Below are 26,185 nucleotides of genomic sequence, written 5' to 3'. Positions count from 1 at the left end.
TAACATCGTCCCCTTTTCTATAGTTTGCAAAGACTACAGCTGCAAATATCCACTTAATAACCAGTAAAGGAAACCGCTAAAACATCCTTTTAATTTATTATAGAGAATAATAATTTATCCACAAGATGTTTATGAGTCATTTATTTTTTCATCTGGCAGTTTTAGCTATGAACAAAAGAAAAGCAAATATTTACCTAAGATATTAAAACTTCTGCAAAAACAGATCTAAAAGAAAATATCTGATTGCAGTCAACCTTAATACCTTAGTACAGTAACACCCTAAAATAAAAATATACTGTATATTTTAAAAATATGTTTCCACTGACAAGTAAGAATTTGTACTTCATTTCCACACATATTTCACAGAAAATAAATCCTCACACCTCATAATTTACAAAAACTGGACTAAAATAAAAAGTTCTTAATAAGTCAGATAAAGCAAAGTAGGAAACTAGAAACACTTTAAGTTAGGCATTATTCACACCATCAGGAAATCAGGGAAAGCTATAAATGAGAAAATGTCAAAAATAAAAAGGCCTTTACTGGGCAGGCTACATATGCAGCAACATGTATAATATGTTAAATGTAATATAATAACACTGCTGTTTGATGTTCATCTGAAGTGTTATGTTTTGAGGAGTATTCCCTCAACAAAATGATCAGCCTGTGGAAAGTGAAAAGACAGAGGGAAATGAAGTCTTTCAGTTACCTCTGTGTGGCCTGCCACATTTAGATCATCCTGATAACATTAAGTCAGGGGATAAATAGTTCCTCCACTGGCTGCAAGTGTTATAATCAAGAGGTTGGAATATGATTTTTAAAAGTCAATTTCTGATTAAAATCGTAATACTTTTTCTGTGCAAGCCTATCTGACATTTCAGTTATATATATTTTTGGGGGGTTTTAAGATTAAATGCCAGTGAAATTAATTGGCTGTTTTTTAACCACTGATTCTATTAAATCTGATTTTATGTATCATATTAAATGCAGTTGTAGATGTGTTTCCACTAACTAGTTTGACTTGATTTCTAAAAGACACACAATTTTGATTACCGTCAGATCAGAAAGAATGTGACTAAAACGAGGTTAAAGATGTAGGGAAACCAATTTCATGACCCAAATTAAAAGCATGTACACCTGTGCACTGGCAGAGGAGGCAGAAATGGCCTGTTAAGGGTTTCCCCAGTCATTTCCAGCCCGCTAAAACCTCCTCAGAGAATAAGCAGTGATTTGGCAGCGTTCCTCCTCATCACCACGACCCATCTTACCTTTTTGTGTCTGTCTTTGAAAGGTAACGCAGGCCATGGCATCTCCTGCAAAAAGTCCTGCCAGTGTTTCTGGTCCTGATCAGACGAGATGAAGACGATTTCCAATTTGTCCTTATGATCAGACGTCTTTTTGAACCTGCTGTAAAACTCGCACAGGCTGCCGTTGAACTGCTTGCACGGGGCGTTCAGGCTGCATCCGAAGAAGAGCCCGACCAGGGACAGCTTGGCGCCCAGCGACTGCACGTCCACCTCGGCTTTCTCGCTGTTGACGAGCCGCTCCCCGAGTAGACTCACCAGAAACTCCGACATCGCAGCGTACAGTCCTCGAACACACAATGTTGCCCTCAGCCGAGACTGCTGTACATGTAAACCGCTATGTTCAGGCGACACCCAGCACTTATTCCACCTCCAACGTGAGGTTTTAGGTGAGCTCCCAGCTCCTGTGAGGCGTTGCGGTCTGTGTTTCACCGCTGCTAGTCCTCCGGTGTGAGCGCTGTGCAGGAATGCGCTCCGCTTAAATCGCCCTGACTGCAACAGCGGTTGCGCTCTTTTTCCCGAAAGCACACACTTTCATCATCACATCTGGTTCTTCTGGTTATGAAGAGGACACTTCTTCTTTAAGTTCTGTGGATTCTTTATGTGTAAAGAATAGAAAAATCCAGCTAATTTCTTTTATGTCCAAGTTTACATGTTTTAAATCCACAGTCTGATTTTCAGATTAAAAGCATCCGGATTATAGGTTTGACCTCAAATTTACATTATATGTCATTAAAAGCTAAGAATTTATTAACTTAATCAGCATCATTAGATAACTCTAATTCAAATTGTTCAAATTTCAAAAAGATAAGCTTGAGGTTAAACCACACTCTGTTCTTATGAATATGCTACCACCTAGTTTCCAAAAGAGGAAAATACTTGGGCTGCAGCAAACATTCAACCAGAGCAGGGATTTCTGGCAGAGCTTCACCTCCCTAGTTTTGAGGTACTTGTAGTTTAGTGGAGTATTTCAATGTGATGCTACTTTATACTTCTACTTCACTACATTACAGAGGGAAATATTCTACGTGTTACTCCATTACATTTATTTTTTAGAGTTATCTTAGTGTAAATGTTAAGATTTTAACATTTTAAAAAGCCCATAAAATAAAATGCATTGTTAAATATCAAATCCAACCTCTTTGACATGTGACAAGTTACAAAAAAGCAATGACTGGTTGGGAAAAATTGTCACAACTGAGATGTTATTAGTTCCAGTAAAGAGTGATTTGGCCAATAACATGTCATGTAAAGATTAGGAAAGAGTCAATGAAATCAGATTTGTGTATCAGAACTTTCCTCTCCCATGAATCATCTCTTGACCCATCAGATTTATCCAGTGACCCTCAGAAGGGTTTGGAGCCCTGGATTGAGAACAACTGAACTCTATATAAAGTAGTTTAAACTAGAACCACCTCAAGCAGCTACAACAGTAAAATCCTGCTCACACACTAATGCATCAGTCTTAATGATGAACGCAGAACTTTGAAGCTGTACTTTTGTCACTTTGTTTTAGCTTGTGACCACCATGATCATCATACAACACAGTACACAAGTTTTCTTCTCCCACAAACATTCAACATCAAGTGTCACTTTATTCAAGTCCCACTGCAGGGCAAAAAAAAAAAAAATCACATGAAAATGGTCACAATAAAAAAATCTTATAACCGAGTAGACGAAATCACCTCAAATTACAGTACAGAGTCCACTGATTGCACATAAAGTATAACAAGAAAAGTGTGCATGAATTACATCCATTCTGTGTTATTCCAGCATAGAATTAGTTGAAAAGGATGCTCATTATTTTTGTAAGTACAGTTGCTAATTTGCATCAGATCACAGTGGGAGGTGCATCTTGTGAATGGTTATCAATATTCAATAATGCAGTAGTGCTATAACTGAACAGGGGCGGATGAGATTTACTGGTTTACTGGTTTATGAGTGATGTGAACAGCACAGGATCCCTCAGTCCTCAGTGAACATCATCCTCACCAGTTCTGCTTTGAAGCATTCATCCTCCACCAACTTCTGAGGCTGAAACAAAGAGATTTCATGGTTCACTTTTAATATTGCTGTATAATATGGAATTTGACTGTCTAAAAGCTATATTAAAAGGATTAGATTTTCATATTCAATGCTGCATAAAAAAAACTGGATGATAGCTGGAATTCAGTCTCTTATTATGTAACTAATTTCTAAGGATCTTTCTGTAAAATATTTAAGCTATTCCACGTTGATAAAACATCAAGTGTAGTTATTCTTACTGTGCCATATCTCAGTAGGGTGGGAACTCCACTCAACTTCAGAGTCTTCTTGAAGTCATTATTTGGATTCTTCCAACTGATGCATGAAAAAGACATTATTAAGCAGCTGAGACAATGCACCATGAGAGACACAGAAATGGCAAAGAGGATTTTCAGCTTTCCTAAATAATACTGTATCTGAGAATGTACAGTAAATAAAAAAAAAAAAGAAAAGAAAAAGAGTTCCACTTTTATTTCCTCTATAAACAAAATCTCCTTGCTCTGAAAGATTTACAGGGTTAAGTAAAAAGTTCTACAATTTCTCGTGGCTCCTTTTCTTTTGGGTTTCACTTAAATTATTGTTTATACGACACGATTATTCTGGTGAAACAAAAGATGTCTGTCTAGAAATCTTAATGTTACAGTTGTGCTCACTGTAACTTCTTATGCAGTTTGACAATTAGATTCTTAGATGTAAAATTAGATCCATGTGTAGTCATATGCGTCATTTAGTAATTAATAATCCATTATCTGAGCAACCCAAAATTTAAATTTTGATGATCACATAAAGCAGTTGGTAATCAAGGTTGGATTATCAAGTGGGCAAAGCACTGCATATCATTTAAGTCTGTCTGTGATCTTTTCTTTTAAAGTGTTTTATCAAATTGCTTCAATTAAAATGTGTGTCAAGGAATTAACACACAGAAAACCTGGGGGGAAATTATTCCATTACAAAAGTACTGTAAGGCTTACACCAACAATTATTTTCATTATCAAAATATCGGACAATTATTTTCTTTAATATTATGTTGATTGTTCAGTCTACAACTTGTCAGAAAATAGTGGAAAATGCTCATCATTATTCCCTGAAACCCAACTGAACATATTCTAGTTGTTGATTTTATCTGACAAAAAGTCAAAATCCCAAATATGTTGAGTTGACCTTCATAGAAAACTGGGAAACAAGTAAATCAACAAACAAGTAAAGTACTAAAATAGTAAATCAGTTATCAAAATTGTTATCATTTATTTTCTGTCAATTGACTAATCTCTTAATCAACTGATAATTTCAGCTTTTTGGTTGATTTCTGGGTCATTGACTGGGCGGATCAACACGGGCCCAACAACAAATTTTTGTGCCAGAGCCCCTGAGGAAGTTAATCTGACTATGTTAGTAATTTATCAGGTTACTGGTAAGTGACTTCTCAAATACAAAGAATTGCTTATATTTTTGTTATAAAATGAATTCTTTGGGTTTTTAGCTGTTGGTCCTGCTGTAAGTTAGCAATTGAGAATTGAGCTCTTATCACCAGTGGTTGCCATTATTGATGATATTTTATAAAGAAGATATCTGATTCATCAAAAATAATTAAATAATGGAAATAACAGTTACTTACAGCCATAATATGGTGTGCTCTTGTTTTGTGTCAGCGCATGTGTGTGTTTAAATTAAATGTTTAAATGTTAGCTGCAAGATGATAGAGTAAAAATGAGTAAAACACTGACTAAGCTCTTTCTCCAACTTGACAGTAGATGAAGACAGAGCCCTCGGGAAGATGAGTCATCTGTCCTCTTACAACTGGCTCAGCTGAAAGGGAAGAAGGTAAATTGTTTAAAAATGACAAAATGAAAGAGCACCAGATATGAAATAAATCAGTATCAAGATCCTTAGCTGCAAACCAGCATACCCACCTTATTACTGCAGCAATGGAAAGTTTGTCACATAACCAAACATTTCAATCAAGTCTACACAAAATGAAAGTACAAGCATCGAATAGCTATATTATATACAGTATAGTAAAATATCTGAGTTTACCTTTCACACAATCTGGACACCAGCTCTTTCCTTGGTCATCTTTATTACCAGAGAAATAAGCAAAAATATCCTTTCCTTTTCTTTCAGATACAGCCTTGCAGAATTCATCATACCCACGCACAGTTACTTCTTCATAATGGGCCATCGTTTAGACCGAGTTAATATGTAAAGGCACAAAGTTAAAGCTAAACGATAAGAGACTAACAAGTGTTAACAGAAATACTGCTGCTCCGCACTCACTGGACCTGGTAGAAATACTGTAAACTTGGCCCAACCACTTCCGGTATGTGCAAAGGTTCTTAAAGCGACAGTGTACCTGAATCGCGAATAGACCTATTTATAGAGCACTTTGAATTATTATTCAAATTGTCGTTATTTTACTTGAATAATGTTATTAATGTTATTATTACAGTTTTTCACTTATTCAGAACACATTACAGAAGAGTGTTTATTCAGTGGTTGAATGTTAATGCAGCAGTAACGTGCAACATACACATTAATGCAATAGTAATATTAATCCAAAAGCATAATGAAACACTGACAGGAAACATGTATCTGCCTAAAGAATACTTTTTGTTTTTATTTATGCGTAAATCTTGCTGATAAATACTTTTCCTTAAGTAGGGATTTGAATTCTTCAAATTGTAATGGAGTATATTCACAGTGTGGTACGTTTACTTTAGTAAAGGATGAATCTTTTTTCCACCACGCTTGAAATTGAATTAAATTAAATGTCATTTAAAAATTTGGTTCTATACATTTTGGACTTTTTGACGATCCGTATTTGGTGCGTTCATGTAACGTTGGCAGAATAGGAAGATCATGAAAACACCTTTTACTCCGACCTTAGAGTTTGCTGAATCTGCAAATCTTGTAATCAAACCAGATAAACAGCCTAAATTTGCTCCTTGGTTTGTTTTTGTACAAATAAACAGTGTGTGGCTCCTATGAAATTAGCTGTATCAATTTAAATAGTATCAATATTGAATTCTATCTTGATGTAACCGTCATGAACTTGCTTTTTTCCCACTCGACTGCTCCAAATTACAGGTTAAACGACATAACTTGAACGCAGCCTAAACATTACTTCCGTCTTTTTGCGTTCTGTTGTTGTCATGGCGGTGGTTCAAATTATTTTCAAGCTTGGACTAAAATTTAAAATGTTAACCATGTGCTATATTTTGAGTAGTATACAGTTAGCAAAACAATGTTCATAGCGAATTCCTAATCAATATAGAAAACTGAAAAAAGTAGTCATATGCGAAGTCGAAATGGTGGAATGGATGATTTTGGGATTAACTTGACGTTAGCAAAATTCAATTCAAAAGCCTAGTTAGCTTGTTAATGCTAACTCTCATGAGCATTACCTATGATATTATATTATTACTTATATCATTTGTCAGTTAATTGTTTGGCCCGAATGTGGCGGTTGTTTTTACCGTAATGACTGCACAGTTCTTGAATAATGGTCCCACGATTCCTGACGGACAGCAAAGTCCAGGGAGGGACTGGGTTGTTTTAGATTCAACCCGAAACAGCAGCGATTTTACCACTGGGATGTCCCAAAATAAGGTAAACAGTGGAAGAAATGTCTAAATCCTGTTATTTTTCAAAGGTGTTTATATTATAAATGGCTCATGCTAACTGTTACAAATGCGCCCATGTACACTCAGTTGCCAGTTTATTTGGTAAACCAATTAAATCCAATTCAGTCTGATACAACATATCTGAAATAAATCCTACCCTCATTGAAATTGTTGCTTTACCCAGGCTAATGAGTGTACTGAGGTGTGTGGTGCTGTTGAATCGCATTGCGTCGTGCTAAGAGTTATTTCTAATATTTTGTCCACCTACCGGTACTTCAGTGAGGATAGACTTTAAATTAGAAAAACCTCTCCATACACAGCAATGTTGTCCAACAGAACCAAACAGTGCAGCCTCCAAAATGATCACAAATTTGAATCAACACCTCTTTAACAGTTTAAATTAAAAAACGGATTAAAGGTAGGATATATTGTAGGGCTAAAAAAAGCAAGAAATGGAAAACATTCACTAGTACAAGCCTGTCAGTTGTGAGAATTTGATGCTTTTCTTGGTGTTGCATTATTGCAAACCAAATATTTTGGGGTCTTGGACAGAAGAAGACATTTGAGGATGTGTAAGGGTGTCCAGCTTTAAAGGACAGAAATACTTGTTGAAAACGTATGAAAAGCATGATTGCACATCACAATGGCTGTTTTTGGCATGTATGAGACTGGTTAAGACTGATTTGTATCTTACACGTTACAGCTATTATTCAATGAAGCCATCCCTGCAAGTGTCAGCAACCGTGCTACACATGTACGTCTACCAGCCCCCATTGTGATTGAGAAGCTGATGCCGCTGTCAGAGGAGCGTGAGAATATGGACAGCACCAGGAGCTCCACCAGCTTCACTGTGCTCTCTGAGGAGAGGCTGCAGGCCGCCATTAAGCTCGCTAAGCGAGATCTGAGACGAAGGCGCCTTGAGTCACTGATAAAATCCCCTGCCAAACCTTCTCAAGAGGCCTCCCTCCTCGAAACAAGTGATGTAGAGCTGCTTCAGGTAATTGAATTCATAGTTTTTAATTAATGAACTATCTCTGAGACAATCAAGACTATAATAGTTTACCCGTTTAAGTCCTACTCAAGGAACCTTTGCCACTTTATTCAGTCAGACAGCAAAATGACTCTTTCTCTCCCTCTGTAGGAGCTTGCAGCCACTCCAAATAAGGCCACGTTTAAGGCCTCCAGTCCAAAAGAGAAAACGGCCCGTCCTGGAGGAAAGCAAACATCCCAGAAGCGTCCCATTTGTCGAATGCCTCGGGCTGGCCAGTCACCCCCAACCAGAGACCCTGGCCTAAGGGAGCTGGATGGAGGCAAACCGGGTCCTTTAAGCCAGGAAATCCACAAACTGCAAAATGAGCTTGAAGTGTATATTCAAAAAGTAGAAGAGCTAGCCAACAGAGGTAAGCTACAAAACAGCTTGTTACGGTAGACCTGTGTCTTACTGTGGAATATAGCTATAAAGGTACAGCTCAGAACTTTAAAGGTTAACACAATTTTGCCACACACCACAATCAGCATACTTTTCATATGGTTTTACATTTCATGCATAGTGATGAATAATAATGAATGCTGGGTTTTAAACAACAGGGGAAAAAATAGAGGAGCCACTGGAGCCTGAAGAGCAAAACAAGTTGGAGATACGCAGACAGAAGCAGGCAGCGCGCTCAACACGTAGCATCTATGTTCTCCAACAACAGGTATTTAAATTTTACTACCTACTTCAAAAATAAACTTTCACTTTTCACCATGACTTTTTGATTTGCTTTGAATCTGTAAACACTGTCCTACTAAATTGTTATTGAATAGGTAAAGGAGATACAAGAGGATATAGAGAAACTACGAAGCCAGAAAATGTGGGACACCAAAAAGGTATGACATCAGCATTGTCACATATTAATTTTATGTAGAGCTGAGTCCATTTATTTATTTGTTGATAATGATAAAGCATTGAAATCAATATGTAAATGATTTTCCCTCAAAACATAAATATTTACCATGTAATCATGGATCCAAATGCACCAATAAGTGGTCTGAAACCACAGTTGTATTACTTTTCATTGTTTTTATGAAGGACATTAAGGTAAAAACTGATTTACTATCTGCTCTTCTTTTAGTCTACTGCAATAAACAGGCTTGCAGCTGCCCACCGTGGGGCACAGAGGGCCTTACAGGTTGTTATCCACCAGCTTTCAGATCTATCTCATAGCAAGGTACCTCCTCATTACAAAGAGCTGGGCCAGCTGATTCGTCAGCTCTCTTTGTGCTCAGCGAAAGTCGAAGTGGATCAGGGTTCAGCTGTGCCTGAAACGGCCCTCGACATCCTGCAGAAACTAGAGGTGAGGAGCATAAAGTACAATCAGAACATGTGTCTGGCATTACAAGGGAATATGCAACGTGTCTGTTGTTGTTGATGGCTCACAGACTAATTGCTGTAGATGACCAACTTTTAAACATAAGATGACTTTATTGAAGTCTCAGCTAACTTTCCTTCCTCCAAAATTGATTATGTATAGAGAGGTTTACAGTTCCTGCAGTATTAATTTGATGTTGATTCAAACCCCCTTAAGTTAAAGATAAGAATCAGCACTTTCTCTACTTCTCTTGTTTCATATAATCCTTATACTTTATGACTGCACTGCATATGGCTCTTGGTGCATAGTGTACAGTATGCGTTATGAGTGATTGTTTTTTAATTGGTTAATTCATATTTTACTTATTACTTATATTGGTATTTTTCTTCATATGAAACTTATTTTATGAAGGGACTCTTACAGTTTTTTTTTATGTGAATAAAACAAGTTTTTTATGTCTTGTCACTCTGTTCCTCTTAGATGTTGGATTCAGCCCTCAGTAAACAAGTGGCACTGGAAAAAATGCAAGCCCAAACATGCCCTCCACACAGGAAGTCCCCTCATCGCGGCATGTTGCCTACTGGTGTGCTCAAGGGTCCCACCACCTCAACTGTTCGCGGAACTCGCAAACCTGCAAATCCCAAAAGAGGTGTCCATGGTGAGGTCCATGGTTTGTTTAGCATGGAACAGTTAGCAGGTTTAAAAGCCTTTGCTTCTCTGTAGTTGGCCACATGTACATGTGTAACTTTAGGAATCATTTTCTACTGTGTTTCTAGTTTTGACCCTGAGCAACTATTAATACTAAGTTTATGAATCTAATATAAACACAGTATTTTCCTTCATAATTTCTTATTTAAGGCAATGGCCCATTTGCTGAAAACCTCACAGAGTAAATAGTATGCATGCCTTTTAATGAAGAACAAATTCTCCAGTGTATCTGGAAGTCACCCAAGAGCTTTTGTGCGGCTGTGTTTGGGCCCCCCACTGTGCTTAAATGGCTGCACACAGGCTGAAAACTGATAAGGAGCCATGGAGATGTGATAGAAAAACAGGAACTGCAGTGCTGAACTCTGGCCTTCAGCCCCCCCGCTGCTAGTCTTATGAGCAGTTAACTCCTGCTGGCTCCGTGCTGAGATGCATCCTGTGGAAGAGATGACACAAACACCTACAATGAGCTTAGGTCTCCCTGGAAACAAATATCTTTGTTGTATTACTTAAGCCCCCCATGCCACTGATCTGCCATCAGTAGGGATCCAAGTGGTTGTCAAGAGTCCTGACTAATTGTCGTAATTGGTGGTGTGTTGTGAGCACATAATGCCCCCCAGTTTCCACACTGATTAACTTGTGTTTAGTGAGGAAGAAAAAGAGGGTGGTTTTTTACTCTGGCTATTCTTAAACTTGGAGTAAGATTCAACAAATCAAGATGAAAACTATTTTAATGGTTTCATTTTTCATTTGTGACAGCAGGGTGGAGAATGGCCTCACAGAAACCCAAAACTACTTCCCAGCAGCCGATTAACAGAAGAGAGGTGCTGAGGGTTGGCCTGGAGAGCCTCGTCCAGCAGAGGGAGCTGAGAGAGCTGCGGGGACGACCTCAGACAAACACCAGCTGCAGAAAAGGACTACAATCTGAGCGAAGAAAGATTGACATTATAATGAAGGTGTTGGCTTGACTACAAAATTCAATACTGAATTGAATATGTTAAAACACCCAAGAAGTGCCTTATATTATCTTCCCACCAGTGTGATTTGGGTTCTGTTCGAAGACACTGACTGTGCCAGAGGTGAAAACCAAATCTAAACATTGACTTTGTAATTTTGTTTTCACAGGGTAATCAGATGCAAGATGCAGGCTTCCAGCAGCCAACAGTCTCCTCTCGGCTCAGAGTGAATGAGCTCCCTCAAAAAGAGCGCTCTGTGCCATGGATACCTACATCCCCTCACTCTCCTCCTCCACAGCGGTGAGCCTTTTATCACTCTGTACAGCTGATGACACATGAGATTTTTAAAGTCATCACTTGTTATTGTTCACCCATGCTTTTAGTCTCAGTCATTCTCAGCTCACACTAGATGATTAATGTCATTATATAACAAAGGTTATACTGTTGTAGTGTCTGAAACTCTAATCTGTAGGTAGCAGCATCCAGCATGAATCAGTATTTAATAATCTGCACATTAATACATTGTGAATTAATGTGCTAATTGTGGACAACATTAAATTTAATAGAAGAAAAATCTACGTAAAACAGACAGAAGTGTCAAAACACACAGCAATGTTGTAGGTTCCTTGTGTAAAAACAGCTCTTTCTCTTTACCTTTCCATGATTCTTTTCCATTGTCCTCCTGCTTGACTCCCCCACCATCTCTTCTGACTTGTCCTAATAAAGTGCATCTCTGCCTGTGCTTATTATTCTTTCAGATCCCCACAAAGGGGGAGACCAGAGCCACGGTGTCTCTTCTCTCCAGTAAAGCCTTCACCCAGCCCTTCCAAGCAGAAAGTGGCCGGTGGTTTTGGAGCAGAGCCGATCCTGAGCTCAGAAAGGAAGAAACAAGCTCAGGATGAAGCGTTAAGGTGAAGCCCACCTCCTTGAAGTTTTTACTGGATTTTAATCTTTTCTACTTATCATATATTTCAGAATGAAACACTAGCATTTCTCAGAGTAGGCATTTTTGGATATTTATTTTTTCTACTTTAGATTATTTGTTATAGCAAAAGAGGAAAAAAAGCCAAATGGATTAAATCTGGGGAAAAAGAATGTTCCTGTGAGTTATTTCTAACCTCTGTGTCAGACCCCACTCGCTGAGAGCCACAGGCAATACTCTGATTCCAATTAAAAGTTAATTCTGTCCAATGAAGTAATCTAGGTGCTTTCTAGATTGAGGCCATTTCTCTTTATGAGTGATTAATAGTTGGCCCGTTTTCAGTGATTATAAGCACCTCATTGATTGAGTATTCCACATATGTCTCTGTTTAATCAAACTTTAATTACTACAATTGTGCTTTCCAATTAATCAGCGGCAAGCAGCCTGATTTTAGAGATGAGGATTATAAGTTATTTATGTGAAATGCTTAATTGAGCTTACACTTTGCTTTCATTTGATGATTACTGGCTTGGTACAGAAAAGCCTGGTTGGATAAGATGACGATGCAGAGGCTGAAAGAGCTCAACCAGCTGAGTAAAGAAGAGGCTGGACGCATTCAGAGATTAAGGTACAGTAGTAATATAATACCATCTGTGGGGAGGAGAGTTAAGGTCATAATGCTGTATCATTTGATAGACATTGATCCAGCCAAATATCAAACACTTTTTTGATACCATTTGTGCCCACATTGCAAGCTCTATAGACACCAAACTACAGTAAAAACAGTTAAAGCAGTTGACTGAAATAAAGTTATGTTTTTTTCCTAATGAGACAAATGAAACTGAGCTGGATTTGGACAGGATAGATATATTAGCAGAAGGGATTAGAACTTTCTTCACAGGCTCCTAATCACTGTGCAGTACATATGCAATATAGCAATAATCACGATAATATATGCATACACATGTACACTGTCATGTACAAACATTTGCTGTTTAGGTTGTTTAGGAAGGAGAAACATCTCACAGCATTAATGGCACTTAAAAAAAAAAAAAAACACACAGAAATCTTGCTGCCAAGCAAAAGCAGTTATCCACATAGTAATCTACTGAACAGTTCAATGCGTCAGGTCTCACAATTTAATGAACAGTTACATTGGCAATTACAACATCAACGTAATTACCTACCAACAATAGAACAGAAAATAATGCAGGTTGTAATTGCAGCAACATCCCCTCAGCAACGGAGAGAGCATATGTTCCTATAGATCACTACACATCTCCTAATTAGTCACTGGACAGTTAAGCTCTGCACGGCCAGCAACAAAACACAGCATGAGCAGAGCATAGATTGCAGTCAACATTTGGTCTGTAAAGCTGTAATTACATCAGCAGTTGTGCAGGTTTGTCCTTTGTGCTTCTGTTTCCCCACACAAAAGCACAGCCCATAGGCTGATTTTTGTTTTGGTTTTGTTTTTTTCTCACCTGGAGAATTTTTTCACCATTTAGTTTTGCAAGTTCCAGGGCCTGGATAATTTTGGGCACAATGGGTCAGTAGGACACTTGAATAGAATTGTACCATTGTTAATGTTATTTACTCCAGCTGGGCATTTCTTGCTATGACAAGATGAAATGTCAGCCATTAAAAGTCTATTGTACCTATGTGTTCCTCCTGCTGTTCCATTTGGCACAATCAGTTATTCCATTAACTCAGCACAACTATGAATTAAAGATAAAGTTAAAGCTAAAACAAATACACTACAGTAAAATACTAAAGGTATAAGGAAGAATTCTACTAATAAAATACTAGAGGGAAAGAAAAAACTGTTTATATTTTTTGTAATGTTTGCAGGCCTTTACATTTTACAGCATTTTTTCACATTAGAGCTAAGCTTTTTTGAGGAGTAAAAAAAATTAACAGTCAACTTTGAGGTAGAGAGGTGAAATCAGAGAGTCATTATATCATACAGTGTTAGTGGGCATGGAGACAGTTGCTCCACCTGCTTCCGCTGTTAACAAGTGACAGGTATTGTACAAAACCTGTCACTTTTTAACAGGTGATCAGTAGTGCACAATAGACCCCTTCGCAGACAGCAGATTATTTCTTGTAAGAAATGCTCATGTCACATTCATCAAATTAATCTCTATGGCGTTATTATTATGCCCTGAACTCAGCTGGAGTCGATGTAAGTAGCATGTCAGGCTTTGCAAATTAGTCCATTGGTTTCCACGGTGAAAGAGGCCAGGATAAATTCACTGCAATGTTCACAAGGTTTTTCTTTATGCAGTGTGGTGACAGTTTTGCCCTTGTTTAATCGCAGTGAATGTGAATATGTAGCCAAACATGAACCTTATAATTACTATTTTTTGTAAATCCCATTAGGCTTGAAAACCAATGTGTATTGATTAATTATCAGTCATGAAACAAGTGGCTCAGAGTTTTTTCAGTAACATGAATTACTTTATAGACTCGAAGGAGATAGTCGTTTCATCATTTTAATTTAAACGAACTTTTCTCATGGGTCAGAAAAATCCGCCTTAAATTTTAACTTAACATCTGTCACTGGGCTAAATTTGACCAATACAACAGATTACTTAATACTGTGTTTTGAACTGTAAATAAAGATGGACAACATGTCTCCACTTCCTCCCACTGTACAAAAATGAGGCCAAAATATCCCGGATAGACGAGCTGCCATCTTGCACTGGTGATGTCATTTGTCTGTGTGGTATTGATTGGCTGGTGGAGCGGCATTATCGAGGTCTCGTACATACGCCCACCAGACTCAGTCGAGTCAATCACAGCTGTCAATCATAACGTCATGGCCTCTTTTTTTATAGCATCTAATTAAAACCAAACTTATCTGAAAAATGACCACTTGAACTTAAATTACAGAAATCATCTTTATTTGACATGTATTTTTTAGCTTTGCCCATGTCCCACCTGCTAACATAGGGGGGGGGGGGGTTTATGACCTGTACTGCAGCCAGCCACCAGGGGGTTATTGAGATGTTTTGGCTTCACTTTTGGGGAGTTGTCATGTCCTCCATCTTTATCTACAGTCAATGATGTTATCATGGAATCGAATATCTCATTAAGTTTATTTAAGTTAAATCTCCCAGGCTCAGAACTTCTTCTGTGACAGCTTGGGATGTGGGTGTATTGTGGTTTTCAGGTCTGAAGTGGTCTCGCCAACTCAGTGGGCTGAGAGAGCTGAGCAGAAGGCCAGAGAGAGAATTCAGCCCCTTCTGGATGAAGCGCAGGTAGGAAGATTCAGTCTACCTTTTTTCTGCATAGTGCCGGATTTTTCTTACATCACGCAAAGAAGAGGGGGAAAGCATCAATACATCATATTTTCACTTACACTAAAACAGAGCATGTATTTACCCTCAGATTTACCAGATTTTTCATAGACTAATTGGGATAAAATGGTGATTACTCTAGAATGATTGGATTGAGTATTTTTTTGTATGTATACCTCAGCAGATTGGCGAGTCCAAGACCAGGGTCAGCTCTTCACTGAGAAATCGGCTGTCTGAGCAGGCTGCAGAGAGGGTGAGCTGTGCTGCTGTTGCCAATAATTCGCAGGAGAGGGGAAAGTTGGCCTTCCTATTGAATAAAATTTGAATATGTTAATATGGCCAGCATTAAACAACAAAGTCATTATGTAGCTTTTTAGATTTGTTCTGGTTTTTAAATTAATTTTATCGACCACAGTCAGCAGAGAATGCCGAGCAGCTGAGTGAGGCCCTGCTGGAGGATCTGTTGGAGGACACTGCACGGGCGGCGTGGGCAGCTGAGACAGACAGACAGTTGGAGGGCATGGCCCAGTGTAGGCTGCAGGCCCCCACCCTGGAGAGTATGCTGCTTCGTATGGAGGAGATACAGGTGAGAGCTGCTGTGCAGAAAGACCCAGCAACAAAAGGTTGCTGTGGAACCCAAAAGGTCACCAGCAATCGGTTTGTTATTTATAGTCAGCTGTTATGACAACTCTGGTCTGGGGTTTCTTACTGATGTGGCTCACTATTGGCAAATGGGAAATATGTTTATAAAATGCATTTGTGTGTGTGTGTGTGTGTGTGTGTGTGTGTGTGTGTGTGTGTGTGTGTGTGTGTGTGTGTGTGTGTGTGTGTGTGTGTGTGTGTGTGTGTGTGTGTGTGTGTGTGTGTGTGTCTGTCTGTGAGCAGAGGGATCAGGAGGAAGTGAGGAGACGGTTTGCTTCTATCACCTATTCAGACCCTCTTTACTGGGACCAACCAGAAGCAGCAGGTAGATGGTTTTAACACTGTAAACACCCTCCTGCCTATTCTAAGTGCAGTTAGAGAAATGATATCCCTGATGTCTCCTGTAGGTGGAGACAGTGCTACAACTGACAAAATTAGGTGAATACTTGTCATTCTGATTGTATGCTTCTCCTTTTATTGTCCACCTGTATATCCCTCTGTCCCATGCTCCACCCCACCCTGCACACACACTATCACCTCCCCTTCCACCCCTTGCTCTCCCTTCTTCCCAGGACCCCAGTGCCATGCTCCGGGCTCCAGGCCAGCGTCTCCTCAGCCAATTAGGCTCACCAGGCCAGTGCCGAAGCAGGCTACTGCAGCTGATATTGTCCTAGAAAAACCCGTGGAGACTGGGTGGGTTACAATGTCCTTCACTCTTTTTTATGTTCAAATAATTTCCCTGTCTCGTTATTTGCTGATGGCTCCATTCCTTACTGTTTTCTTCATCTTGAAGAGGCAGTAGAAAACTTTGGAGTGTTCCCAGAATATTAGCTGAAGTGCACTGTCAAGGTTTGACCTATTTAACTTCCTTTCTAATCTTTTCAGCTTAAATTAGTCTCATCCTCCATCATCGGTCATCATTGCTCTTGCAAAATACTGATGATTGCATAATATTATGATATAACCCTCTTTTGAAAAATATGCATTGGTTGATTTATATTACTGGAAGAGTCTAAGGTCACTTTTTGAGGGGAAAAATAAATAAATAAAAATATAATAAATAAATAAATAAATAAAGACTTCCTGTGGTTGTACTGTGAAACTAAGAACAACAGCAGCATCATCCACAGGAAGTCATTCACTGTTGGCCTAATTAGGCCTCGAGGCTTGATGAAAAGTAAAGTGGTTAATGTTTTTCCAACGAAGCACAGTTACTGTTTTTTTCCGCATGACGTGTCATTGCCCTATAATCGCTCTCCCACTGGGAGGCCTTACTCATCCCACAAAACTCACTTGGTGGCTGCCATACCCAGGGCAGTGTCTATTCCTGACTCTGGCAGCAGACTCCACAGAGAGACCTTCTCCTGCCCTGGGCTTTGGCTGCAGCTGCTTTACTGCTTAAATTAATGAGGAACTTGGAAGGAAGAGAAAAGAGAGTGGAAGGACTCAAAGTTGTTGACACAGACAAGCCAGCAGGATGTTGCTTCTTACAAATTCACACAGTGACCATTAGCAAATTAAAGTCGGTCAGACTTGTGTGGAGTTCCACAGGTTCAGTTATGTTTTTTCATTACTTGTTTTTCAGAGATATCCAGCCTTGCAGCGTCTTGATAGGGGCAAAGTCATTTGTTCTTAAGCTTCCTGAATCTGTGTAAGATAAAACAGAGTCAGACCTGCCTGCATGGTGTCTGGATCTTTTCATATTTTCCTTTTTATCTTATTGAATCACAGCTGATGCAATCAGGATATTTTTTATTTTTTATTACATGGATCAATAGAAAAAAATACGATTGATTTTTAAGTGAAAACTAATCTCTACAGGATGATCTAAATTAATTACAGAAATGTATATGGAACTGGAAACAATTCTCAAGTATTTATTATAAGATAGATAATAATCCAGTTATAATAAGGTATATCAGTTAAAGTGGAGATAAGTATATATACTGTAAGTGTATGTTAATTGTATCTTTTGTGTAACATAACAAAATAGAGATTTTCAAATTAAACTCATGAGCTTAGAGTTTCAGCACTCATGTGCTTTTGTACAAGAAGTGGTTGACATTTACTCTGGTGGATGTTTATTAATAGGCCAATCTAAGACCTTTTGGCCACAGTTAGAGTAATGACTATTGGTTCCTGTCGGTACATTAATTAACAAAGTCCCTTAGTTATCACTGATGTCAACAGACAAAATCGGGAGCATGGATAGTGGGTCGCTTTGCTGTCTGCTAACTCGCCAATCAGTCACAGAATTGCTTTTCCACATGCTCCTCAACATTTCTTGAACAATAATAAGACGGTTACATAGAGGGGATTGCTCAGCATGAGAGCACAACTTTGTTTGTATTGACAGGGGTTACAAATATGAAACATGTCTCTGTTATATTTTGTGGCCCCAAGATTGCCTGCAGTTCAGTAATTGTCCTCATACTCATTCAAAAAATAATTACCATCGATTCTAATACATTGTCCACATTAGTCACCTCTTCCTCGCTCTAAATGAAGACCCAGCCAATTCGGTAGTCACTTGCTTGCTGCTTGGAGAGTGAAGTACTTTTGTCTGGGGAAAAAAAAACTTCATTTTCGCATTTAATTAAAAATTTTAGATCCAATTTTAATAGCCAAGTGGCAATGGGAGTTGTTCCATTTCGGTACAATTACGTACAATATTTGCATATCAAAAGGACCAAATGAGAAAGATTATGAATGAAGGTTACACTTGTCATGGTTAGTGAATCTGTCTCCTGAAAGATACATTGTGTTTGCTTGATTTTCTTTTCTTTCAGTTCTTCTTCATTTAAAGCAGTATGACAAGATGCAAGCAGAAACTTGTTGGGGCAGTTACAGACTGATAACAGCTATTTTTTAACAATGCTTAGTCCCCTAAGAAGTAATAAAGCTAGGGGAGGCATTTGGTGTGAGATAGAAAGAGAAATTGTGTTTATTAGGCACATTGTTTTAAAGAGCTGTCTTGTGGGGCTATGAAGTAGCTTTGTAAACTGACCTGAGCGGTTACAGAGATAAGTGGGCTACCTGTTTTCCAGTGTTACAGGCCAAAAATGACCCAGGTGACACAATTTCCAACACAGAACAGAGGAGGTGAAGTGAAGAGATTACTGAAACCTGTAGACCATTGTATCAGCAATACTAAAACAAAAACACGTATAAACACACGCTCAAACTTGTTGCAGTCTTGTCAGAATGTGCAGGTCTTTAACAGTTTCACAGTAGTCCTTCAGATAATTGTGAAATAACATTAGCTTCAATCTGCAGCCTAAGGAAATGAGCTGTGTTGTGTTAGCCAAAGCTAACTGTTCACCTCTTACATTGAAATGAGCAAATCAGTCTAGATTTAATGATAATGCATCACTTTAATGCCAGAGAGTAACTAGTCAACACACTGACCTCACTAAGGAACATAATTCTCCAGATAATGACAAATGTTATTTTGATGAAGACTTTAGTCTCAGCAGATATTTAGAACTGCAGCCAGCTTCAGTTCAGTCCAGGTATTTGCATACCTGCCAACAGGTCAGATAATTAATACTTGTCTAAAGTAACCGGCGTAAAGCATAGCAAAGCATACCCAGGCCGAATGGAGAATTATTGATGACACATAAAATTCTGCTTTCATGTTGCTTATACAGCAAAAGATTAAAAGAACATTTGCAGTACGGAGGAAAATAGCCTAAAATTTGAGTTTGTTTTTGTATTGGTGTGGAACTGTGTTAATGTCAGTGTTGGTTCTCAGTGTAGCAGAATGGCGAGGTTTAATTTGGGTTTTTTGGAACAGTACAATGCATGAAGAGCTTATCGTGTGTGTATTGTTTTAGGACTGATTAGCTCTTCATAAACCACATTTCTCAGCCCAGAGAGAGACGCATCAGGCTCTGTTGTCAGCAGCAAAACAGAGTCATGTGAGTCATGCACACGGTTTTCAAAGGAATTGCTGTCTGCTGATATTGGACAAAAAAAGCAAATAAAGTAGATCTCCTTTTATTGTTTATAGTTGCTAGGGATATGTTTTAGTCTCTGCTGAGGCTAGTTGCAGTTCCTTTTGAGTCATGACTTGCAGTAGCAAAGCCTATCAGAAGTGAGGGCCTATAGTATCTATCACCAGGCGTAACACTGTCACTGCGCTCAAGAAAACAATTTCCAGAACAGCGTTGATTATTCTTTACCTCGGCTGTCTTTGTGCCTGTGCTTGTGTGAGCACTATCAGCACGACCACTGACACAATGGAGTGATAGATTTCGTCTTTGGAAACCTCAGCAGAGAGCCATATAAGATTTATGTATCCATGGTGAGGAGCCCAGACACAGACCCCTGCCCCCCCCCACCCCCACCCCCACCCCCACCCCCCGTGCCTCTTGGCTAATGCTGATTGACCCACCACAGTTCCATCAGCAGGTCTAGCCAATCAATGAAAAGATGAAAGTCCAGTCAGCAATATTCTAACCTTTCATGTATTTTTTAAATGTATTTATGTATCTGCTCTCTGATTCCCCCTGCCTCACCATTTGTTTGTAGTTACAGTTGTCGTCTCAGGCCAATTAGTTTAAACAAGCCGAAAGCTGTGATCCAGAGTAAATGGCTGCTTTGCTTCCACCGTCTGCATCCAGTCATGACCTCAGACTCACATCCCCCCCTGTCCCGCCTAATTGTTTCAAATACCTGAGACTCGGACTGTTTTATTTTCTTGTAATAAGAAGATTTCTGACTAAACAGGAAAATTTCTTCCACACTATTCTTCCTCCACTTGCGTTTTACAATACTGATCTTTCCCACTGTTCTCAAAAGCTCACTAGGACTTCTGTGAATCTGTCTTGAATCAACCGCTATGATCCCTTAGCCACATTTGGCTTTGTCGAATTCGGCTTCAGCGCAGCCTGCGTCCCTTTTGATGTATCACACAGGGCACCATCCTCTGCCAGGTCCTCTGTTTCCCGGGTGATACACGGCTGGAGCTTTTGTAGAGAACTGAGAAAACAAACTTGACAGTCTCTCGAGGTGATCTTGCTACTCGCTAATGCTGCTCATCTGTTTTGGTCTGTGTGCAGGACAGGTTGTAGGTAGATAAATGTGAGAGCTAGAGGAGGTTTTTTTTTGTGATTTCACCTTCTAATTTGTGTTCCCCGTGTCAATCACTGCCCACACAGAATCACACACCGTCATGGACATTAAATATTCACTATAGATGTCATGATCATTGTCTTAAAGCCCTTATATTAAGGTTTTTAGGACAACACAACACAACACAACACACTCTTACCAGAATATCATCATCACTCACATCACCTTTTCACAGATAAATATGCAAGATTAAACTTGCCCTTGCACAAGACCTATTGTGCCAAAATGTCTGAATGGTTTTTGTTGACAGAAAAGGCAAGCAGGTCCATGTTCACTTTTGAAGATGGCAGAAAAAAAGCGTGGGTGCTATTTTGACTATATAAATAGGCAGTTTGCAGAGTGCTGCATTGTTGCTGTCACCACATTGGCCTTCAGATGCCCAACAGACAGTAAATCGACCCATTTTGAAACTGGAAGCAGAGTTGACTGTGCTGGTACTTTGATATTTATGGCCACCCCGCAGTTAGCTGCCTCCACAGTCAAAACAGAAACAAGTTCAGCTGAGGCCATGGAGCACAATAGAGAGGCACTTTGCTTTGGGAACTGCTGCAACACTAAATATAGCACTGAGAGCGCCGTCGCAAGAGCCAGGCCGATTTGTTCAAGCAGAGAGGATTATAAAGCCAGACCATGGCAATGCCCAGCTGAGCCCCAACTCACTCTGAGCAAGGGGCAGACGATAGATTCGGCCTGCGCTCCGACACCTCCTAAATTCATCATCCTCTGCCTCATATCGGGCACAGCGAGTATTTCTGGTCAATCACAGCGCTGCAATCCATTCTGGCTCCTTCATCTGTAAACACGGTTGATTTTTCACCACAGCCATAGCCCTCAGAAGCCCTTTAACTAGTTCATACAGTGCTGAACGGTCAAAGTAATGAAAAGGTGTCAGAAATCTACCTCTTGTGTTTCCGCACAAACAGTTTTCTGTCCGAGAGCAGCCTAATAGAAGAGGCATCCCAAGACGAGCAGCAGCCCACAACCAGCACCGTGTTCCCGAGCCCAGCGGAGACAAGCATGGGGACTCGTATCTCTGTGCCAGGCAGCATGCTGAGAAACGTGCGCCAGTACCGGGAAGACTACGAGGCCTACCTGCGTGTTGTGGCTCATGAGGCCGTAGGCAGCTTCAACCCCTGGGCCATCGCAAACAGGTAACAGACCAATATTGACTACAATATACATAAAATACAATATTGATAACTAAAGATTTCTTAACACCCACCTGGTTGTCTGAAGCTGTAGTTAAACTCTACTCATTAATTCAGTAATCATTTTTGTATCTTTTGAGGTTTTATAAAAATATTTCTACTATATCAGCAGCGTCTCATGCTCAGTCTTTGTAACCAGAGCCACATATGAGCAGGATTTGTCCTTCCTGTTCTCTGTTGTGTCCCTGGGCGTGTTTGATGGACATAATGTACAGTCGGAAGAGCTTTCGCTGAGAGGATCATTCAGAGTTTATGGTTTGCATAGTGTGTATCTGGTGTTCGCCGTTGTTCTTCTCTCCCACTCCCAAATTTGCATACTTGACAGAATTCTTAAATTGGTGCAATGCAGAATACAGAAGACTCCCTCTCATCTTTGTAAACATACTGAATCCATGTCTCTGGTATATCAGTCCTAGCCTTCTAAAATAGATTTTCCAGTCAGTCCTTTTTTGGCAGTTTTGCATGGAATTGCAAATAGCTCAATAAGTACTTTTTTTTCCTTGAGTTCAAACCAAAAAAAAAAAACTGCTGCCTATTCCCCTCCCTTGGAATCTGATTGTGTGTGTCACTGTCTCATTATCAGTGTCTCTGTGTCACATCAGTGAACCAAAGTTTTCAAGAGAGAGGTCTGTACTTTTTCTGAATTTTGAAAGAAAAATGGATATTATATGAAGAGAAGTCTTCCAATTATCTCAATGTTTTTGGAGGGAGAACACATACATATATGCTTGTACACCCCCCTGCTATTCTGACAGCCTGCAGAAACCTGTCTGTGTGATGAGATGGTAATGAGCAACCCAATGTTGCTGTGGATCCAGAATATGTGGAGGATATCATTCACTCTGTCTGCATAAAAACAGCAAAAATTACACAATTAAAGTAATAATAATTCAGTGGATGTTTCTTCATACATTAATATCAAGCTTGTGCTGTACAATAACTCGCGCATATTAACTAGCTGAGCTAATTTTGTTTTTGTGGTGTTTGGATCATTAAACAAACAGAATACAATAGAATACAGAATAGGGTCATTCAGCACAGCTAACGTGGCTTTTAATGTATGAGTGTCATTAATATTTCCTAATGGTTGTTCCCAATCCATAATGGTGGATTCTTCATTGTGTTTTACCCTGTATCCAGTGTTGAGAGTAAAGTCTTCATGTATTGACTCTTCAAAGGTAGAGGTATAGTTCAACAAGACACAATTACTCTGATTGTTGTGTTGTACCGACAAGCTAATGATTTGACATTTTGGGGGTTCTTTATGAGTGTACACCACTTTCACTTATCCTTTGTGTCCCTGCCTCAGTCTGCGTATGTGTGTATGTGTTGACCCAGATAATGATCAAAACACTGAAATGTAGCTTGGTGCCGCACCCAGCTCACCAGTTTTTTCAGTTATTTTCCTTCATTTTATTACTTTCAAGGCAAGGCACAGATTTCTCTTTTTTCATGTCCAGCTCTGATAGTCAGTAGACCAGGAAAAAACTGCTTTAATCTCAGATTCTGCATTTTTTCAGATAATGACACAAGACTAATGATTCACATTTTCTTTGAAATCTCAGGAAGTGAGCTTAGTTACACTTTTTGAACTGAGTTACACATTTATTGTGTCCCTTAACATTTTTAAGCTACTTTAAAAAGGTGATGCCTCAGATCTGTTAGCAAAAAACAAACAAACAAACAAACATATTTTAATAATATAATGTAATACCACAACCTGCAGAGTCTTTCTAGTTCTATTAAATATTGTCTGTTAGTTTTCATGTCAATTTAATTGTAAATATAAAATTATTTTTATTCTACTTGTGATGCAAAACAAGTTTTGTAAGATGTTAGACTCGACTTTCCAATCAAATCTGACCTTGTATATGTTTATTTAACTTTTAAAATGGAAGATTTTTGCAGTATATTTCTGAGGAAAAATGTCTCAAACATCCTCTTTCTAATGTCTCTGCTCCTTGTTGTGCCACAGCCTGGCAGAGGAGTTACTGTCAGAGGCCCTGACTGACGTGGCAGCAGAGTTTCAGGACGTTGTGGAGGAGTACGCAGAGGCCGTCTTCACCTCAGAGTTTCTTCAGCCGACCCAGGCACCTCCTGTTCCCACTGCAGCTTTGGTCAGCCAGTAGGATGTAACAAGCATCATGGATGTAGCAGTTTCTTACAGATTTCTATAATATGTATTTATTTTGGTGGAGAATCTCCATTTTCAGCTCAGGTTCATTTTGTCGACTAAGGGCTACGATTATTCACTATTCTTATATAGTTTTTCACAAGCAGGTATTTCATTTTGTAAAAATGTGATAGATCACTACTTTAAAGTGACAACATATGACTTTATTCAGTTGGGATTGTTGATATTTTTAATGACGTTGCAGCAGATGAGATTGTTGAATTGCACAAGGAGCATTAGTTACATGACTCTTTATGGTCCATCTCTGTCTATGATTGAATTCCACGGGGAAAGTTAGTTTAGTTTAGATAAGCTCGGAGAGACCATCACGACATTACAGAGGATTATAAGATTACCACCCTCCCCTTGCACTTGGTTTAAATCTCCCTGAGGATTACTCACACTTTCTATTTTCACATTGGAATATGGAAATAAATTAATTGCATATGGTCTCCATCAAAAATTATTTAGGATAAGATCATGTGTTTAATCTATTGTAACTTCATTTCCTCCTTTGCTTTAAGATCTAAATAAAGGGTATAAATGCAGCAATGGGCTTTATTTCCACTCGCTGGTTATTGTGTTATCCCACTAAGTTAAGTCCACTGTGACAAGATAGAGTATAGGACAGGAAAGAGTAATGTGTTTGGACATGAAGTTCCTTTAGAGTTTTAAATTGGTTTAGCACCAATTTATAATAATATTATCAATATTCTTCAATTTTGCTTATGTTTTTCCACAGAAAATAAAAATAGGGCCCCTCATTTATATACTTTTGAATCTGTCAAGCTGAATCCTGCATAATCATGGTGAAAAATGTGAATTCTGCATGCAAAATAAACAGGGCAGACTTGGCAGACCAAGAAACTGTCTGGGTCCCCAGTGAGCAACATGAAAGCCATGCAGACAGAGCAGAGGGGACACATCCAGATGTTGTGCTGGCCTGTGGGGACCAGCCTCTGACAGCGGACATACAGTGACTGAATGAATTAGCTCACATTGAATCAGCTGCCCCTATTTTCTCTCAGGCTGGGTTCTGCGTGGGCGTCTGAATATGTGCAGGCCTTCACATGCTCGAGCACAGAGCAAATTTCTTCTTCTCAATCTAGGACAAGTAGAAATCAGCAGGCTCAAAGTGAGGTGTGGGGGGGGTGTTGCTGTCTTTACACTGAGGTTGTTCTGACATTGGGGAATGTGAAACATAAAACACATTAAATTATTCTGTTCTTTTTTTAAGAGCTAATTTCTAATTATTATTTCATTGTTATGGTTCAGATATTTTAAATGTGTCTGCCAAGAGGTATTTCAAAGTCAAAGCTGAATATAGTTTCATTTCTGCCTCCTCAGCAGTTACCACTTAGCGTTTGACTGAGACAGTTTTGTCAGCAAACCAGAGAACAGTGAATTCAGTTCGCTACTTTATTTACTTTTAAATATATATTTCTTTATGGATTTTGAACATTGCAGTAATGCCAAAATGTACTGTGTAAGCTACTGTGTAGGTTTTAGGCTGGGTGTGCTTATTGATTTTTCAAGGTTAAAGCTAGAACCATGCACAGACAAATGTTAATATGAAAAAGACCAGAATTAGCTCTGTGTTGCACATTATTATAATTTCTAATGGTCAGAGAGGTTCAACCTTGCTGTCAGCCAGCACTGACTCATTATCAGAGCTCATTTCAGAATTGGTGAGGACACAGACGGCTGCAATATACTCATGATACACTGAGGGAGCATTTTGTCATACAGGTAAATCAAGGCGGCTTTGTGACATATGGGTTGCATTCAGAACCTTTTCAGCTAATGCGGCACTTATACACCAGATGGATATGAAATCTTAT

General features: G+C 39.1%; 3 protein-coding genes across 5 annotated transcripts in view; 1 reads left to right on the top strand and 2 right to left on the bottom strand.

Moving 5' to 3' along the window:
- The window catches only part of nxn (nucleoredoxin), a 58,447-nt gene extending 56,662 nt beyond the window's left edge, over positions 1–1,785 (bottom strand). Inside the window, exon 1 of the mRNA XM_056374819.1 lies at positions 1,269–1,785. Coding sequence (XP_056230794.1) covers positions 1,269–1,577 — 309 coding nt within the window. The 5' untranslated portion in view covers positions 1,578–1,785. The remainder of the gene's footprint in view (positions 1–1,268) is intronic.
- Positions 1,786–2,879: 1,094 nt separating this feature from the next.
- txndc17 (thioredoxin domain containing 17) lies at positions 2,880–5,622 on the bottom strand. The gene is made up of 4 exons (XM_056374304.1): positions 5,364–5,622; positions 5,054–5,135; positions 3,569–3,644; positions 2,880–3,338 (listed from the first exon to the last, which is right to left on the bottom strand). The coding sequence occupies exons 1-4, from the start codon at positions 5,506–5,508 to the stop codon at positions 3,270–3,272; spliced, it is 372 nt and encodes a 123-aa protein (XP_056230279.1). The 5' UTR covers positions 5,509–5,622; the 3' UTR covers positions 2,880–3,269.
- Positions 5,623–6,477: 855 nt separating this feature from the next.
- Positions 6,478–24,900, top strand: kiaa0753 (KIAA0753 ortholog). 3 transcript variants are annotated; one of them, XM_056375034.1, is made up of 18 exons: positions 6,478–6,935; positions 7,653–7,946; positions 8,091–8,349; positions 8,537–8,646; positions 8,756–8,818; positions 9,064–9,285; positions 9,781–9,958; positions 10,768–10,961; positions 11,131–11,261; positions 11,720–11,872; positions 12,422–12,511; positions 15,059–15,146; positions 15,367–15,438; positions 15,601–15,771; positions 16,071–16,152; positions 16,400–16,520; positions 21,887–22,114; positions 24,147–24,900. In XM_056375034.1, the coding sequence occupies exons 1-18, from the start codon at positions 6,807–6,809 to the stop codon at positions 24,298–24,300; spliced, it is 2,739 nt and encodes a 912-aa protein (XP_056231009.1). In that variant the 5' UTR covers positions 6,478–6,806; the 3' UTR covers positions 24,301–24,900. The 3 variants fall into 3 exon arrangements, with proteins under 3 accessions (XP_056231009.1, XP_056231010.1, XP_056231008.1); XM_056375035.1 differs by having other exon boundaries at positions 10,765–10,961; positions 15,370–15,438; XM_056375033.1 differs by having other exon boundaries at positions 10,765–10,961.
- The last annotated feature ends 1,285 nt before the right edge of the window (positions 24,901–26,185 follow it).

Source organism: Seriola aureovittata, chromosome 4 (assembly GCF_021018895.1).
Source record: "Seriola aureovittata isolate HTS-2021-v1 ecotype China chromosome 4, ASM2101889v1, whole genome shotgun sequence".
NCBI classification, from domain to species: domain Eukaryota; kingdom Metazoa; phylum Chordata; class Actinopteri; order Carangiformes; family Carangidae; genus Seriola; species Seriola aureovittata.
Note: the sequence above shows the minus strand (reverse complement) of the source record. Positions and strands in the feature narration are given on the sequence as shown.

Bases quoted from the DNA above. Each gene is read 5' to 3' on its own strand.
- txndc17 (XM_056374304.1), bottom strand. From the start codon at position 5,508: ATGGCCCATTATGAAGAAGTAACTGTGCGTGGGTATGATGAATTCTGC. The intron at 5,136-5,363 runs GTAAACTCAGAT...CTTCCCTTTCAG, and splicing joins GTGTCCAGATTGTGTGAAAG to CTGAGCCAGTTGTAAGAGGA. The intron at 3,339-3,568 runs GTAAGAATAACT...TCTTTGTTTCAG, and splicing joins CCCTACTGAGATATGGCACA to CCTCAGAAGTTGGTGGAGGA.
- kiaa0753 (XM_056375033.1), top strand. From the start codon at position 6,807: ATGACTGCACAGTTCTTGAATAATGGTCCCACGATTCCTGACGGACAG. The intron at 8,647-8,755 runs GTATTTAAATTT...GTTATTGAATAG, and splicing joins TCTATGTTCTCCAACAACAG to GTAAAGGAGATACAAGAGGA. The intron at 12,512-15,058 runs GTACAGTAGTAA...TGTGGTTTTCAG, and splicing joins GGACGCATTCAGAGATTAAG to GTCTGAAGTGGTCTCGCCAA.